Source organism: Dipodomys ordii, unplaced genomic scaffold (assembly GCF_000151885.1).
Source record: "Dipodomys ordii isolate 6190 unplaced genomic scaffold, Dord_2.0 Scaffold36, whole genome shotgun sequence".
NCBI lineage: Eukaryota > Metazoa > Chordata > Mammalia > Rodentia > Heteromyidae > Dipodomys > Dipodomys ordii.
The window spans coordinates 14,696,358-14,713,601 of record NW_012267252.1 but is presented as its reverse complement, the minus strand read 5'-3'; the positions used below and the strand labels follow the sequence as shown (position 1 = coordinate 14,713,601).

Below are 17,244 nucleotides of genomic sequence, written 5' to 3'. Positions count from 1 at the left end.
GCCAGCCTTAGCAGGAAAATCCCTGAGACTCTCATCTCTAATTAATCACCAAAAAGCCAGAAATAGAGCTATGGCTCAGGAGGTAGAGCACTAGATTTGAGCAAAAAAAGCCAAGAGACAGTGCCCAGGCTGAGTTCAAGCCCCAGTATTGGCATACACAGACTTATAGACACACACAGACACACATATACATCACCACTACTATCACCACCAACACCAACACCAATAACAACTCCTGACCTGCTTATGCTGGAAAAGTTTATTTGCCTTTCTGGCTCCTGTTATAGATGCCAAGACTGCTGACAAGAGTGTGTGAATCTTTGGGGTGCAGATTGGCATTTGCTTAACTCTGGATGGAGAATGTAGTTGCTGATGTGAAGTATGTGCACACCTTGGTCTTTGCCTTCTAACACTCTTCCTGCCGAGAAAGGAAAGGAAGAAATTTTTCAAGCACAGCTGATCTCATGTAACAGGTGCAAGCCTACAAAGTTCTAAATTGGAATCAAAATGGAACCACATGAAAAAACAAAGTAAAACAAACTTTTCTTGAAGTTAATCATTTATTACTAGCTCATTTATTTCATTATTTAGTTGAGACCTCCTGTGTCTATACCATAGGATGCTATGTGTTAAGGTTCAGGCCCTGCTCTGGGAGTAGGGAAGGGATTGCCTATAAAAGAGCACAAAGAAATAGCACAAAGAAACTCCCTCTGGATGGTGGACACATTATCTCTTGATTGGAATGGTGGCTACCATAGTTGAGTGTGTTTTTCAAGAAAAAAACTGTACAATCAATACAAAATTTTACTATATGTAAATTATATTCTAATGGAAAACTACTTTTGTTAAAGAAAACACCCTCACCACCAATAAATGAACAGAATGTAGCATATCTATGTAAAGGAATTTTACTTGCCATAAGAAGGAATCAAATATTCATACATGCCACAATGTGGATGACCCTTGAAACCTATTGCTAAGTGAAAGAACCCAGACACAGGTTCACATAGTATTTATATGAAATACCCAGAATAGGCAAATCCATAGAGACAGAAAGCAGATGTGTGGTTGACAGGAGCTGGTGGGGAGGTGGGGGTGGGGAGGAAGGAAGGAGCAGAAAGTGACTGACTAATGAGTTTCTGTTTGAGGAAATAAAAAAGTTCTGGAACTCTGGAATTGCTTGCACAACATTGTGAATGTATTTCATACCACAGAATTGTAAACTTTAAAACGGTTAAGATGGTAAATGTCATCTGGTTTTTACCACCATAAACAAGAAAGAAGAAAAAAAAAGTCTTCCTTCCTAAGAATTTGTCAGACACACAGCAGGTACTTGATAGATTCCGTTTGGAGCTCCTTTGCAAAAATAGGGTCTTGAGCCCAGTGCTAGTGGCTCACGCCTGTAATCCTACCTAGTCAGGAGGCTGAGATCTGAGGATCGCGGTTCAAAGCCAGCCAAGGCAGGAAAGTCTGTGAGACTCTTCAATTAACCATCACAAAACCAGATGTGGCTAACCTTGAGTGAAAAAGCTCAAGGGCAGTGCCCAGTTCAAGCCCCATGATGACCAAAAAAATAGGGTGCTTGGTCTTTAGTGTCCTTTCTCTGGTGGAGGGAGGAGGTATGTTTTCCTGAGCAGTAGAGGGTCTTCTATGATGAGAAGGGGCTTGCTCAGTATTTCCCACCCCTCTGTGACATCGATGTGATGTGTTGCTTCTCACGGGAGCATTCACAAAAATCATCACATCGCCTGATCTCCAGTCGTTGGGGCAACATGCAGCGTCTTGATCCTGGAAACTGTGTAGGAGCTGGGGGTGGGGGCACATGTCTTTATAGCGAGAGAACAGGTCTGCTCAATGTTTGGAAGGAAAATCATGCTCAACATGGGTCGTCAGCACCTACAGCTGAATAAATAAAAATACGTGTGAGAGACGGCAGGGAAACTGGGAAGTGTAGCTTTCTCGGGGTGTTGGAAGGACATTTACAGTTGGGAGGAGAGTGACCAGAGAGACTGAGACGGTGTTGGGATGACGAAAGCCGGGGGAGGAGGTCATCTGGTGGAGCCCCCGCCGTGGCCCGGAGCAATGAATTGAGCAGTTGAACTGTCCAGTTCTGCGTGGGCCTTGGACGTCCTAAACAAGAATCTTATTGATGGATTTGTCAGACCCCGAGCAGAGCAGACAACTCTGAACTTTAACAGAGCCAGGATGGAAAGCATGCACAAGGGCCTACAGTTTCCAGGATGAACAACAAGCTTATTTTCCCCTCCCTCCACTGGAGGATGAAGAAGAGACCAAAATGAAAAGTGTGGGGGATGGTGGGGGAGAAGAGAAATGTGATGAGTGGGGTCCAGAGCCTCAATGGAATAACCACATTCCTCTGAGGGGTGGCCTACCCTTCAGACCCCTGGGGGAATTGAAGAATGCCACTGGGCTTGGCGCAGATTGGGTCCCCTCGCCTCTGTTAATTGTTATTTCCGAAGGCCTACAGTAGACTTCAAGAGGATGTGTCTCTTGGGGAGTTACTGATGTCCTGTGGGTCGCTTGACACTTTGTCAGATGATCAAACCTACAGAGCCTGACCCTTACCCAGAAAGGGCTCAGGTAACGTAAACCTGACTTGGGCTGAGATGACCTAGAACAATTGGCTTTGACGGAAAGAGCTCTAGAAAGGCAGAGCTAGCAAGAAAGTGGACGGCTTGTGGTCATCAGTAGTTTCCCAGAGACACCTGTGTGTGCACAGTCAAGATCGATGGGGCTCTCGAAGGAAGGCGAATGATGCCCTCTGGTCCTAAGTTTCATGCTGAGCCTCAGTCCTGCATTTGATCCATCCTGGTCCCCAGGCCTGTATTTCTTCTGCTTACTTAAAACAACTGTTCTAGAAGAAAAGGAAAGTATTAACACTGTCCTCAGCAGAGAGTACCCTATGCACTCTTCTCCTTCCCCCATCTGACCAGCCTACCAGTTCCCCAATAAATAGCCACCATGGCTGCTGTGGTACCTCAAGTCCTAAATGACTGGCGTCCCTCAGTACTTCTTAGTCATCCGGGCATCTTCTTTTATAGTTTTCACATCTCACTGGATGATCACACATCCATTGGTTCCACCTGTCACAGGTCACCCCCCCCGCCCCTTCTCTTTGTGTATTTCCTACTCCTGCCCAGTAGAGTATGGTGGACCAGAAAGCAGAAGCCATGAGTCAGATGAAACTCTCGAATTCTCTGGGACTGACTATGGCCAATGGGTGACAGACAGCAAGTCCTTTGGACTTGGACATACTTGAGTTTGAACCCCAGTGCCACTACTCACTGGGAATATAACTGATTAGGTTATAATTGGGGCCCAATAGCTCGTCCCTACAGCTTTGTCCTTGCAGAGCAGCCATGAGAACTGGAGGTGCTGGGGCACAGCTCATGGCATGGCACCTAGCTGTCCTGATTAGTCTACAGTGTTATCATCCCCCCTGTGCCAATACCATCATCTAACTGGCCTCCCCTCCCACCCCCCCTCCCCACTGGCTCCGGCCTGCTTAGAGGACTACTTTGTATGGCCCTCCCAGCACATCCCAGGCCCTGCAGGATTTGTACTAACTCCTAAGCACCCCACCCCAGTCTACAGTTCTAGCCTCAGAGCTCATCCCCACCTTCCCCTCTGCCCATGATCTGTGTGTGCCTGACACACAGCCACTCTTGTTCTGCCTCTCTTGGGTGAACTCCTATGCATTCCTCAGTGACCATCTTATAAAGTCTACTACCCTCTCCCCATGCCCACGATAATCCACATTTCCCTCTTTAGTGCATTCCTGGTCTGTGGATGGAGACATTCCCAAATTAATCTTGTTCTTACTTGGTGTGTTCACCAGGTGTCCCCTCCATAGATAGAGGCTCCCTGGAAGAGTTGAAGACCCACTTGGGTGATCTTTGTCTCCGATTGTGAGCCAGGCACAGACTGTCTACCCTTTGGCTTAGCTATTGGCTCACAACAAGGGCTGTTTTCCAGGAATCCAGCAGCTTTTGGGAAAAGCTAAGGATGTGGAAGAGCAGAGGCATTTCCAGTGTTCGTGCTTTTGCTCTTTGGTTACTGCAGCAGTGGTGGCAGAGACACAGCCTTGAGAGGATCAGAAGGTCAAGGAAAATGGGGCAGAGAGCCCAGCTCCCTTGCAGTCCCTCTCACCCTCCCTGGCCCCCAGAGCAGAGGGCACGGCTGGAGTCCCCTCCCTCCCATTTGTGCTTTGTTTTCCCTGGTTTCGCTTCTTTGAATTCATTGCTGAAGCCAGTTGCGTTCCAGCAGTTGACAGGAAGCTCATGAATAGCTGGGAGAAAGAAAACAGGACCCAACCTTAGACTCAAATCTCATTTTTATTCTTTCTTTTTCAATCCTGCTCTGGGAGCAGTCCTCAGTGGACCCTGAGTAAGCTTATTGCCATAATAGTAAAGAGGTGCTCACAGCCTGCCAGAGCTAAGGGTGACGGGCTGGGCTGTGCTCCCCACTGGCTGGATTTCAGGCAAGAGTTAACATTTTGCCATTGTCTCTCTGTCTTCTGTTCTCTTCTTCCTTTTGTTTTTTAATTTTGTGCCAGTAATGGGCTTGACTTCAGGGCATGGGTACTGTCCCTAGTATTTTCACTGAAGATTCACTCTCTGTCACTTGAGCTGTGGTACTACTTCAGACTCTTTTGGTAGTTAATTGAAAATAAGAGTCACGTAGACTTTCTTGCCCAGGCTGGCTTTGAGCTACATGGGTCCTCAGATCTCAGCCTCCTGAGTAGCTAGGATTACAGGAGTTCTCTGTTCTCTTGGCCAGCCCCCACAGCAGCAGCAGCACCTTGGAGGATGGCAGGGTATTGTTGGCAGTATGGTTCTTCGCCTTTAGTGAGCCAGTCTAGTGATAGCAGGGCCTGGGACTGAGTGAGGCTCCAGAAAAGAAGCACCACTAGCCCAGATGCCCAGGGCTCTTCCCCAATAAGGCTGCCAGGATGCTAGAGGTACCCTCCCCTAATGCCAGCAGTGACTGATCACCCATCATGCCTTTCTGTCTGTCCAGAAAGTTCTTGTATCCCATTCTTTTGGACAAATATTTGACCACCTGGAACAGCTTTGTCTCTACCCTGTTCTCAGGTGTGACCATTGTCCCCTGCCTCTCTCCCGCTGGTTATTTATAGACCAGCTCTGTGTGGTTGTGGGTCTGACCAGGATGCCAGAGACAAAAGTGGCAGGGGCACGGGCAGGTGGTGGACAAAGAAGCAGAGACTTCCGGTGATATTTTGGTTTTTCCAGCCATTGACTGGCTCCCAGTGACACTGTTAAAGCATGGCCTGTGTGGGCAAGGAGCCTGGGCTGTAACAAAGTCTGGAGAAATAATGTCTATGAACAAAGCAGGAGCCCCGATGTTGGATACGACGCTAGGTTCTGAGTTTTACAATAGCAGTCCTTCCGGTAAACTTTGCAGGCTAGTTTTATAGACCAATTGGGCACAGTGTTGTTACCATATTATGAAAACTAGGAAAGGGAGGATTGGACTATAGTTCAGTACTATGGCGCTTGCCTAGTCTGTGCAAGGCCCTGGCTTCAGTGAGAGATTCATTTAAAAAGTGCATCCGTCCTAGTGTTGTAGTGAGGTGGCATCTACCACCTACCTGGATATCAGCAGCCTTTCCCTTCACTTGACCTAGGCCAGGAGTTTTATATTCTTGTATACTAGCCATAAAGTGACTCTGTGTATTCTGCAAGTAGATGGATTTGCTTTTGCTTTCATTCATTAATTCAACATTTATTGGACATTGTGCTGGACCCTGGAAATGTTAGTTAGACACAGAAGCATGTCCTTGGAGCTTACAGTAAAATAGTAACACAGACAGGTACAAAGCTGTGAGAGTGTGTCAGTTTCTTATTATCGTCATCACAAATTACCAAGCAACACAAGTTTATTTACTTAGAATTCAAGCACCTGTAGGGCTGGGTTCCTTCTGGAGGCCCCAGGAGATGATCCATTCTCTTGCCCCTCTAGCTTTTTTTTAGCCTCAGAGCCAATAGTGTAACATCTTCCCTCTGATTCCTGCATCTGTCCTCCCATGTTCTCTGTGTGAATCTTATCAGGACTCTTGGCATTAGTTTGGACTGAATTATCATCACATAATCCAGGGATATCTTACATCCACCAAACTGTGAAGTCCCTGTTGTCATGTAAAGTAGCATATGCACCGGAAGAGAGGGGAATAAGATGTAGATTTCTGGGGTACCATTCAGCCTTTCAGAGGGGCTGGTAACACGGGATTCTGTTTGGTGCCCTCACAGTTCCAGAGGCTAGGAGAAGATGATGTAGGAGGAATGCTACTTGATCCAAGACCTGTGGGATGGGTGGGATTGGCTAGTGTATGTGTGGGGAACCCATTGTAGTGTGACTATTGGAGGAAAAGAGATGGGGTACAAAGGCTGGGCTGTGAGTGTGGTGGCAAAGGTGGATGGGTGATTGATTTGGGGTGCCATGGGCAGTTCGTGGGGATCTATAAGTAGATCTGTGTTTTAGAGAGCCATCTAGTCAAGCCACGATCTAGCTTAGGTCATAGGGTTTCTGAATTGGATGGAACTAGATGCATTTATTTAACTGATCTGAGAAGGTTAAGTTGCAATTTCAAAGTTACCTGGAGAGAATCAAGATGAGAATGACCTTGATTATAACCACAGCTTTGAGGTTACCTGGCAAAGCCCTCTGGAGGTTGATTTCTATTTTTCCATAATACACCTTCAAGGGTATATGTTGGTGGTAGAGAGAATACTTTTGGGATATGGGGCCATCTTGGTCTCTATCACTCCTCTACCAGATGATCGACCTGCAGCTCCCACTCAGGTTGTTGGGATCAAAGACCTGTTTTCCTTCTCCTGTGGTCATGGAACTCAGAATCCCACCTTCTGGTCCCGCCATTCTATGTGTCACCAGCCTCATATCCGGGACTACAGAGGCCACAGTGGGGATGCAGCAGGTTCTAGAGCAAGGCAGATATTGAAACTTGCTCTTGTTTTTTGCTCTCTAGCCTTAGAGCAGCTGCTGACCGAGCTGGAAGACTTCCTCAGGATCCTGGACCAGGAGAACCTCAGCAGTGCAGCCGTGGTGAGGAAGAGCGGCCTGGCTGAACTCCTCCACCTCTACATCAAGAGCAGCAGTAAGTGTGGGCCCTGCCATTCAGAGGGGTCCCACAGAAATGGAAAGATGGCCGTGTGATGGCAAATGCACACATGGGTAGCTTTAACAAAAGATGGTTATTTTCTCATACTTCTTGAAGTTAGAAATCTGGGATCAAGATACTGACAGGACTGACTCCTTTTGGGACCCCTCTCCTTGGCTTGCTGATGGCTGTCTTCTCCTGGAGTCCTCATGTGATTTCCATTCTTATGTTTGTCTGGGTCTGATCTCCTCTTATTATTAAAATATCATGCATACTGGAGTAGGCCCATTCTACTGACCATAGCTGGGCCCTGGGGTCTCACACCTGTAATCCCAGCTACTGTAAGGTTGAAAATGGGAAGGTTATGGTTCCAGATGGAGTCTCCATGAACAGAAGGTGCATGCTTGTCAGAGTCCAGATGTACCTGGGCAGGAAACAAGACCCTATCTAAAAATAATCAGTACAAAAAAGGACTGGAGGCATGGCTCAGTGGTAGAGTATCTGGCTATCAAGTAACAGGCCTTGAGTTCACACACAAAGACCCCATGTCCAAACAGAGTCATCTTTGGAAGTCTTTTGGACCACGTGATTGGGGAGGAGTGACCCAGTTCAACCCATAAAAATGGCACAGAGGTAACTTGGCTTGAGTCAGAATCCCAGAAATCTGATCACTCAACACAGTAGCCTGTGGGTGAGATTGTAAAGAAAATGTTTTCAAAGTACTTTTCTTTCTCCGTTGAAAGCAGAGAAGGAATAGTCAACGATTACAAGAGCACCTAAAATTTAGACATCTTACATGCACACATATGAGCTCGTTCGGTCTTTCAGGCATTCCTATAAGTTTGGTGCTGTGGTTACAGAGGGAGGAAATTGAGGCTCTGAAAAATTTAGATAACATTCTAAGGATTATGCAGCTCAAGGGAAAAAGAGGAAAATGTAGTTTCAAAGCTATAAATCACAGAACCTTGATCTTGTAATGTTTTCATCGTGTGTGTGTGTGTGTGTGTGTGTGTGTGTGTGTGTGTGTTGGTATTGGGGCTTAAGCTCAGGGCCTTTGCTTGGCTTTTTCTCTCAAGGCTAGTGCTCTACCAGTTGAGCCATACCTCTACTTCTAACTCTTTGCTTGTTAATAGGAGTCTCTTGGATTTGTCTCTCTATATTGGCTTTGACCCTCACTCAATATTCAGATCTCTGCATCCTGAGTAGCTGGGATTACAGGTGTGAGCCCCTGGTGCCCATGTCCATCTTCTTTATCATGATGAACTTTATTTATAATGAAGAGCATAGTTGTTATTGTATGTACTGTGCAACTCACCATCTAAAACAAGGCATAGCTGGTCACTGATGGCTCATGACTGTAATCCTAGATTCTCAAGAGACTGAGATCCAAGGATCATGGTTTGAAGCCAGCTGGGGTAGGAAACTGGGAAACTCTTATCTCCAATTAACCACAAAATGCTGGAAGTGGAGCTGTGGCTCAAGTGGTAGAATGCTAGCCTTGAGCACAAAAGCTCAGGCACATCACCCAGGCCCAGGGCTCAAGCCCCAGGACTGGCAAAAATAAAGTAAAATTAATAAAATTAATTAAAGAAACAAGGTGTGGACTATTCTAATCTAGTCATCTAGGAAGCTCTGTCTTGCTCCATCCCTAGTAACTTTCTTCCTACCCCCACCTCTACACAAAGGTCACTGTTGCTCTGATTTCTCCTTCTGTACAATGGCTACCTGTCCTGGAGCTTCATAGACATGAAGGGGTCATATGGGAAAAGCTTTGTGTCTGGCTTCCTTCGAGTAGGCGACCTTCCCATGTGGTTTGCTCCTTTCACTACTGAGTGGTAATCCATTCTGTAAATATCCCACTGTCTGTTTGTCTGTTCACTTGTTGATGGATATTTGGACTGTTTACCTATTTGAGCAATAAGGCTCTGCGGTGAACATACTTGTATAGATCTCGTCGACACATGATTTCATTTATATTAAATCTAGATCCCCCCCTTTTTTTTTTAAAAAAGAAAACCTTGTAAAGTCAACACAGTTGTTGAGTTGATTTTTCTGTCAGGTATTTGGGAACAGGAAATGCTGTTTGGGGACAGTTAAGGGACCATCAGAGCCTACTGAATCCATCTGCCTCTCAGCAGGAGCAACCTACAGCCATGCCAGGGAAGCAAAGTCTCCACCTGCTCCAGCCAGCGCAGTCAGGAAATGCTTCCTGCATCTAACCTGAGTCTGCCAGGCTGCAATTCAGGGCCCCAGCCTCGGCGGGGGGGGTGAGAAGGGGGTGCATTTCTCTTCTCTGAATGTCAGGCACTGCAAAGCGGAAACTGTCTCCTTAGAGGAACAATCCTGGCTCCCCACCATGTCATCAGGGGTGTTTTCCTGCAGTCCCCCCCCCCACCCCACCTTTGCTACCTTGGCAGTTCCCAGGCTCCTCCTGGCTTTGTAGCTGCGTCTTCCAGGCCTGCACATCAAACAAACGCTGGTGGGAACAGCAGAGGGGAAATCCACAGCACAAAGCCCCAGAGTTAGGGGAGGAATGACTCACCCCTCCGAGGGATTCATCAGTGGATCCTTTACAAAGCACACTCCCCAGACCTTTGAAGATGTGCTCCGACTTGAGAATGTTGGCTTATAAAGACGGCCTCTGTTAGGAACTGGAAAACACCTCTTTGTGATCAGCCTGACCCACGGCTTCTGGAGTGAGCGCATTGGCAGTGGCTCCTGACAGGCCCTCGGCCTTTGCATGCCACGTGGCTCCCTGTAGGATGGCCTTTGTGCTGCTCTCCATCTGCCTTGATCAAGTCAGAGCTTTCCCACTTCTGGGGTCTGCAGATTGTTGGGGTGAGGAGGGGGGCTGCTGAGAACAAAATCTAGGGCTTCTCAGATCACTGATATCTGTTACCATACCTACTCCATGTCTTCTCAGGCATGAGTCTACCCATTACTACAGCTGCTGCTTGTGAGTTTCCCTCTGGCCCCCTTTGTGCTCCTTAGACCAGCAACTCACATTACTGACTCCTTACTGGCAGGGAGTGTTTAATGTGTTCAGTGATAGGGATTATGTCACTTCATCCTCATCTCTGATCTGTGAAAGATTTCCTGTTATCCCCAGTTTACCAACAAGGGAACCCGGGCTGGACAGAGGCACACAGCCATTGGTCATGGAGCCAGGGAAGGTGGGCCTCACCACTACATTCCCTGGCTCTATTGCAATGGGTTAGCTGTTGTACTGGGGACAGACAGAATCTGGAGCATCTGTCTTCCCCTGGGCCTCTTCCTCACTGTATGACTAGGAAAACTTATCCTTAAGGCTTATCCTAAAGGTGAGGCAGGTTGATCATTTCAGAATAGCCAGTCACAAGATTCCTTGTCACTTGCACATGTGAGGCAGTGTGTGTGTGTGTGTATGTGTGCATGTGTGCATGTGCGCTTGTGTATGTATCTGAATACACATTGTGCTTTTCAGATGGAAACATCCACCTGGATTTTCTAAGCTGGTGTTTTCCTTGCCTTCATAAACTTCCTGCCCCCTCTTTCTGAGGGCTACTTATCAGGGCCTTGACTGCCTGTGTGTGGTGTTGGTGCCTTTGCCAGCAAGAACCGTGCCCCCGTCTCCTCCGCCCAGAGGCTCCAGGCTGTTCCAGTAGCTGCCCTTCTGATTGGGAACACTTCAAATGGTCTGTGTATCCAGTTGTAGCAAGAGCTCAGGCTCCTCCCACCACATGCCAGCTGTGGGAGAAGGGTTACTTGCTGCTCCTTTGGGGCAGATCCCCAGAAATGACACATGTTATCTCAGTACTACCAGCTCATCTCTCCACACCACCTGGAGGGGATTATCTCTTCACACTGGATTTGGGTTCATGAAGGCAGTGACAAGGTCTCTTTGGTTCTCTTCTGTATCCTCAAAGCATTCTGTGTGTGTGTGTGTGTTGTGTGTGTGTGTGTGTGTGTGTGTGTATTGGTACCAAGGCTTGAACTCAGGGCTTTACCCTTTTGCTCAGCTTTCATGCTCACAGCAAGTGTTCTACTACTTGAGCCATACCTCTAGTCCAGCTTTTTGGAAATGGACTCCCTTTGGTCATTTCTGCCTAGGGTGGCTTCAAATCTCTATCCTCCAGCTCTCAATCTCCTGAGAAGCTAGGAATATAAATGAGCCACCAGTGCCTGGCTTCAAGGCACTTGGGAAAATGAATGAGTGACAAATAGAAGGTTCTCTAGCCTGAAGCAGCTGCACCTCCCCACAGACAGAGTACAAAACAGCAGCCTTCTAGGGCCAAGTTCACTGTGTTTTTCCTAAAATAGCAGACAGGGTGAGGGGTTTTTCCCTATAATTTACAAATTAATTATCTTTGGGAAAAGCACCTGCCTAAAATCTGTTAAAAGAATAACATCAATAACATCAATATCTTGCTTTTTCCTTTTTGTACAGAGTGTGAAACTAATCAGATATATATATAAAAAAAGAAATGATCACAAAAAATGCACATTGAGAATCTCTAAATAGATTCCCAAATTTTTGCTGATCCCTACCAGACCATCTCAACATTTCCATATATTTGTGGTTTCTCTCCCATGTTTCTTCTCTATGTTCTCTTTGCATTTATAGTCTGGAGGCACATTTCTACATGTTGCCATATATCGACCCTGAAACACAACTTATCATTTAACTTAACCCCAATTCATGGATATCTTTGCAGACAGCAGAAGTGGAGCTACGCTGCCACTTGTCCATTAATTACTCTGCCTCCAGTCAGTGGGCATTTACATTGTATTTTTCTTTTCTTTCCTTTTAATCTCACACAATATTGCAATGAGCATCCTCAAAGAATTTTTTATTTATATGCTGGTATCTCCCCATAAGATAGATTTCTGGAAGTATAAAGCTGGAACAAAGGATAGAAACCCAGGAAAAGTAAACTACTCTCCCAATCGCCTTAAAAATGCTTGTGCCAAAGGAGGAGGCTACAATGCTTGATAAGAAATGTCCTCATTATCTTGCCCATGTAATTGTAACCCCTCTGTACAGTATTTTCACAATAAAAAAATATCTTCCCAAAGCAGTGGTAGTTTTGTACTACTGTCACTGGACAATTATTTCTACTCTCTATTCTTTCCAATTTTTATCTTCACCTGTTTTAAAAATAAATTGACAATCTGCTGAAATTGAAAAAAATGCTTGTGCCAATTTACACAGTCCAATAATCCATTTATTTATTTTATATTTTAGTGCCAGTGCTGAGGCTTGAACCCAGAGCCTAGGTGCTGTCCTTTAGCATTTTTGCTCAAGGCTGGTGCTCTATCACTTGAGCCACACCTTCACTTCTTTGTGTGTGTGTGTGTGTGTGTGTGTGTGTGTGTGTGTGTGTGTGCATGTGGTTAATTGGAATTAAGAATCTCATAGACTTTCCTTCCCAGGCTGGCTTTGAACCACAACCCTCAGATCTCAGCCTCCCTAAGTGGCTAGGATTATAGGTGTGAGCCAACTGTGCCTGGCTTATTTATTTATTTTTGAAATGACATGCTATTTCTGTATGTTGGCAGGCCATGCTTTATTGGATCATTTGTCCTATTTGGAATCTTTGAGCTATTTACCTTGTTTAAGACTGAAAATCTTTGTTAACTCTAAGCTTATCTTACTTTTTCTAATTACCTAATGATTTGAGTTTAGCACTCTTGAAAATTCCAGAGCTAGGTAGAAACGAAACAGTATTTTATCCTTACCATTTCCCATGCAATGTCTCGAAGGGTGAGACATTTTGCCCGGCACTGTGCTTCTGATGGCATGCTTGGCTGAGCTGCAAAGCACTTGTCCCCTACACTGTACTCTGGCTGTTCAGCCAGCCCATGTGTCTCAGTTGGTGAATATTCCCCAGAATTGTCTCCCATTAACCACTGCAAGCCTTGCCTAGGACAACACTGCCCTCTGGTCCTGGCGGGGCCCGCAGTGGCTGATGGCTGTGGGCTTACCAGGCCTCCTCCTGCCAGCTGGTTTGAGGCTGGAGGTCTTGGAGGTCTGTGGCTATGTAACAGACTGATGCGGAATCGCCTCCTTTGCCAGACCTTTGAGCTAGGTCCTTTGGCTCCGGAGCACGCTCCAGCCACTGGAAAGTTTCTAGGAAATATAGGTGAAGAGCTGCAAAAGATCTTCTAGGGGAAGTGAAGAATGATATCTGGGGAGGGAGAACCAAGCGTGTGATGGGGGCTGGCCAGCATATTCCTCTGCTGGCCGGCACTGGGAAGGCACTTAGGCCAAGGGATCTCAGAGATGGCTAAGCTGCTGGAGGGCAGAGCAGGTGGCCAGTGGCCCCCCAGAGCCCATTCCCAGCCTTCTCACCCCTCTAGACTCAGAGCCCATACCATGCCCACCTAGGCTTCCCGTTAGTGACACCCCCACCACCCAAAGGAGCCTCCGGGCTAAATGTTCAGGTTCTTTGCCAGACCCATTTTATCTAGACATCTCTGATTAGTACAGTCAAGTAATTCAGACTAGGATCAGAGATACTTGACAATGTAAATGAAGTACTGGGAAACCCAGATGTGTATCTACTCTGTGAAACGAACTCGATACATCTTTAAGGTCTGGATGCCTTTCAACTTTACTGTTTTTATTCCTGAAGCTATCCTTCTGCACCTTGCCCTTCCCACCCCCTTTATGCCCACCCCAGCCTAAAAACTAGCAGTTAGCAACTCATCTTGCTTGGAAATCTGCCGGTGCTATGATGCATTGGGGGAGGTGTCAGGCGTACATGAACATGCATGCATGCACTAGAGCTTAATCTCAGGGCCTGGGCCTTAGCTTTTTTGCTCAAGGCTACACTCTACCACTTGAGCCAAAGCTCCATTTCTGGCTTTTTACTGGCTAATTGGAGTCTCATGGATTTTTCAGCCTGGGCTGGCTGTGAACCACAATCCTTAGATCTCAGCCTCCTGAATAGCTAGGATTACAGGGATGAGCCACTGGTGCTTAGCTTCTATGGTAGATTCTTGGGGCTTGAACTCAGGGCCTGAGTTTTGAGTTCACAGCTAAGCACTCTACCACTTGAATCACAGCTCCACTTCCAGTTTTTATTGGTAGTTCAATGAACTCACTAGCTAGTAGTTCAAAGTCTCACTAGCTTTCCTGCCCATTCTTAGCCTCTTGAGTAACTAGTATTACAAGTATGAGCCACCAGACCCAGCCTATGGGTGGATTCTTAATCAACTGGAAGTGCCCAGTGCTTTTATTGGGACCTACGTGGATGAAAATGTCATAGAGAGAGTGTTTCTTTCTGTCCCAGCACAAAGTCACACAAAGCCCATATCTATTGATTGTCCTCTTTCTGCAGGTTCTGATGAAGAGTACATTTACATGAACAAAGTCACCATCAACAGGCAGCAGAATGCAGAGTCTCAGGACAAAGGTATGGGCTGGGCAGGCTGAGGGCTAAGCCAGTCCTGGGAAGGGTAGGCTCAGGCTTGGTTCCATTCTCTCCTTGCTCCCTCCCAGCCAGCATCCAGACAGGCCTGAGGAGTTATTTGCGGCATCCACATTTTTGGTTGTGGTATTTTGGGTTGATGTATTTTCGGATGTTTCAGCGGCCACCACCTCCTTGCTGATTGACTAAGGAATCTGTGCCTAAAATCGCTTAGCTTTTCCCAGCATCATCCCAGGAACAGGAAGTCATAATTCAGATGTTGGAGGAGAGCAGCTGTGTGTGGCGCTGATCCCACAGTTCCAGCTCTGTGTGTTTTCATAGAAGTCTGATTGGGAGGAGGGAGGAGAAATGGCCATGTCAGCAACTGCACGCATGTTCCCAGAAGAAGCTCAAAAGGGCTCAGGCAGCACAGTTTCCCTCCTATTGGAAGAATCTGTGGCTTCCTCTCTAGTGCCTCTGTCTCCTTTGGAATGGGTCTGATGGGACCCCAGAAGGCAGGGAAGTTTGCAGAACTGCCCCACAGTAGAGAGGACAAAGCACCATCTCCTAACCACCAAGCCTGTAGCTCAAATGGAATGGCTTAGAGAGAGATAGGGACACAGTTCCTAAAGTGCTTACTTCTATCCAACTGAAAGCTTGCCTTCAATAGAACAGACTCTGGACATAGGTCACCATAGCCGGAGGTCAGACCTGCCTGAACTATCTTGTTTAGGATCTGGCTGGACTGGTCGAAGTAAAGCAACTTCAGTACCTTGCCTTTAACTCAGAGAACTGGTCCCCTAACTTCATCATACCACCCCCTCCCATACTACCTCCAGCACCAAGCCTGGAACTGTAGACCTCATCCAGAGGACAGTGACAACTCTACCCAGGGTCATTTGCCTTGTGGGTAAACTGTGGGAGGGAGGGACCATAATAACAGGGTTTGTACCGAGACCAGCTTAATATAGTGACCGCCAGGCAGCTCCCCTGCTTGGCTGGACTGTTTCTGACGTGGGGCATATGTCAGGGAAGGGTGAGAAGCCTGCCAGGAACCCCAAGGAGTCTGTCCATGGCACATTTCCTGTTTTGGGAGAAAAAAAAAACTTCAGCTCCCATGGCCGCCTACCTGGGCAATTAACACCTGCTCAAATAGAACTCACGAGACAAGGACAGGCCAAGTGACCGGACATTCCTAGGTAATAAGACCCTGCCATGCGCAGACACCCCCTACCAATGGCTTCTCCTCTTCCTGTCCACAGTGCCAGAGGAACAGGGCCCATTGATCAACGGGGAGCTCAGCCTGCACACGTCCGCCCCTCAGAAGAGCCTCCCCGACCTCCCGCCATCCAAGATGGTAAGTGTGGGCCCAGGGCCTCTGATGCACTTCCCTGACCGAGGCCCTTGTCCGAGGCGTCAGTCCTCCAAGCCTCTGGTGTTTCCCCAGTATCCTCTGTGTGCAAGGTATGGGGCAAAAAAGATGTTAACAGAAAGCCCATTGGCATTTGCTCAGACCCACGAGACTCCTGACACTATGAGGGAGATTTTTATCAAGTGCTTTATCACTGTACATCAAATGCCATGCCGGGCTTTGTCCCCAGTGCCACACAACAAGGGCCATGTTTTGCTCTGGTCACCAGCTGAGGCCCCCATGACCAAATGTCAATCTTATCTCACTATACTTCCTGCCTGAAACCCACTAGTGGTTCTTATTCAGTTAGAAACAAACTTCCTCATTCCAGACCTGGTGGCAAGACTTGCGTGTCCAGTCCAGATACAGGAGCAGCTTCTTGACACTGGCTCTTTCCTGGCTTCCCTTCTGCTCTTAGGTTGTGCTGTGGTCAGCTGTGCTGCAATATTTTTCACTTCCTGGGTCATGACCCATCAGCGACTATCACCTCTTAGAAGAAGCTCTTGGAATTGCCTTGACCTGGCTACATGAGCCATTCATCCCTGTTCTAGCCCACCAATCCAGTCACCCTTCTGTGACACTTGACACTGTGACATGGCATTTTTATTATTTGTGTTCTCCACCAGATAGAAACTCCCCAAGATGGACACTGTGCCTCTCAGTTTTGTTGTTTGTTTGTTTTTTTTACTTCATGTCTAGTGTTGTGAAGTAGGCCACACACAAATAATTGCTCAATACGATGAGTGTGTGGGTAAGCAGGTGAATGTATTGATGGATGGATGGATGATGGATGGATAGACTGAAGAGTGAAGGGATGATAGATAGATAGATAGACCGGTGGATGGGAATCATGCAGCCCTGGGTTCAGATCTCAGCTCTGTCATCTACTAGCTCTTTGACCCTAAGAAAGTTACTTAAGGTCTCTAGCCCTTTGTCCTCTGATGTTTAAGTAGAAGTGATATTGGTATCTGTCTGTTCACCAGGTTAAGGCTCCAAGCCTGTGCTATAAAAACTATGCTAGGTGTTTATTGCAGCACTGTTCACAATAGCTAGGATATGGAAACAACCCAGATGCCCCACGACAGATGAATGGATCCAAAAATTGTGGTATCTATACACAATGGAATATTATGCAGCCATTAGAAATGACAAAGTAATGGCATTTGCAAGGAAATGGATGGAGCTAGAAGGAATCATGTTGAGCGAGGTAAGCCAAGAGCGAAGAGACAAATGGTACATGGTCTCCCTGATAAGTGGATGCTAAATCCAAAATGTTAGGTGAT

General features: G+C 46.8%; 1 protein-coding gene across 1 annotated transcript in view; it reads left to right on the top strand.

Moving 5' to 3' along the window:
* Nucleotides 1-17,244, top strand: part of Afap1l2 (actin filament associated protein 1-like 2) — a 96,219-nt gene that overhangs the window by 51,103 nt on the left and 27,872 nt on the right. Inside the window, exons 2-5 of the mRNA XM_013017857.1 lie at nt 7,028-7,156; nt 14,482-14,556; nt 15,813-15,933; nt 16,513-16,535. Coding sequence (XP_012873311.1) covers nt 7,028-7,156; nt 14,482-14,556; nt 15,813-15,933; nt 16,513-16,535 — 348 coding nt within the window. The remainder of the gene's footprint in view (nt 1-7,027; nt 7,157-14,481; nt 14,557-15,812; nt 15,934-16,512; nt 16,536-17,244) is intronic.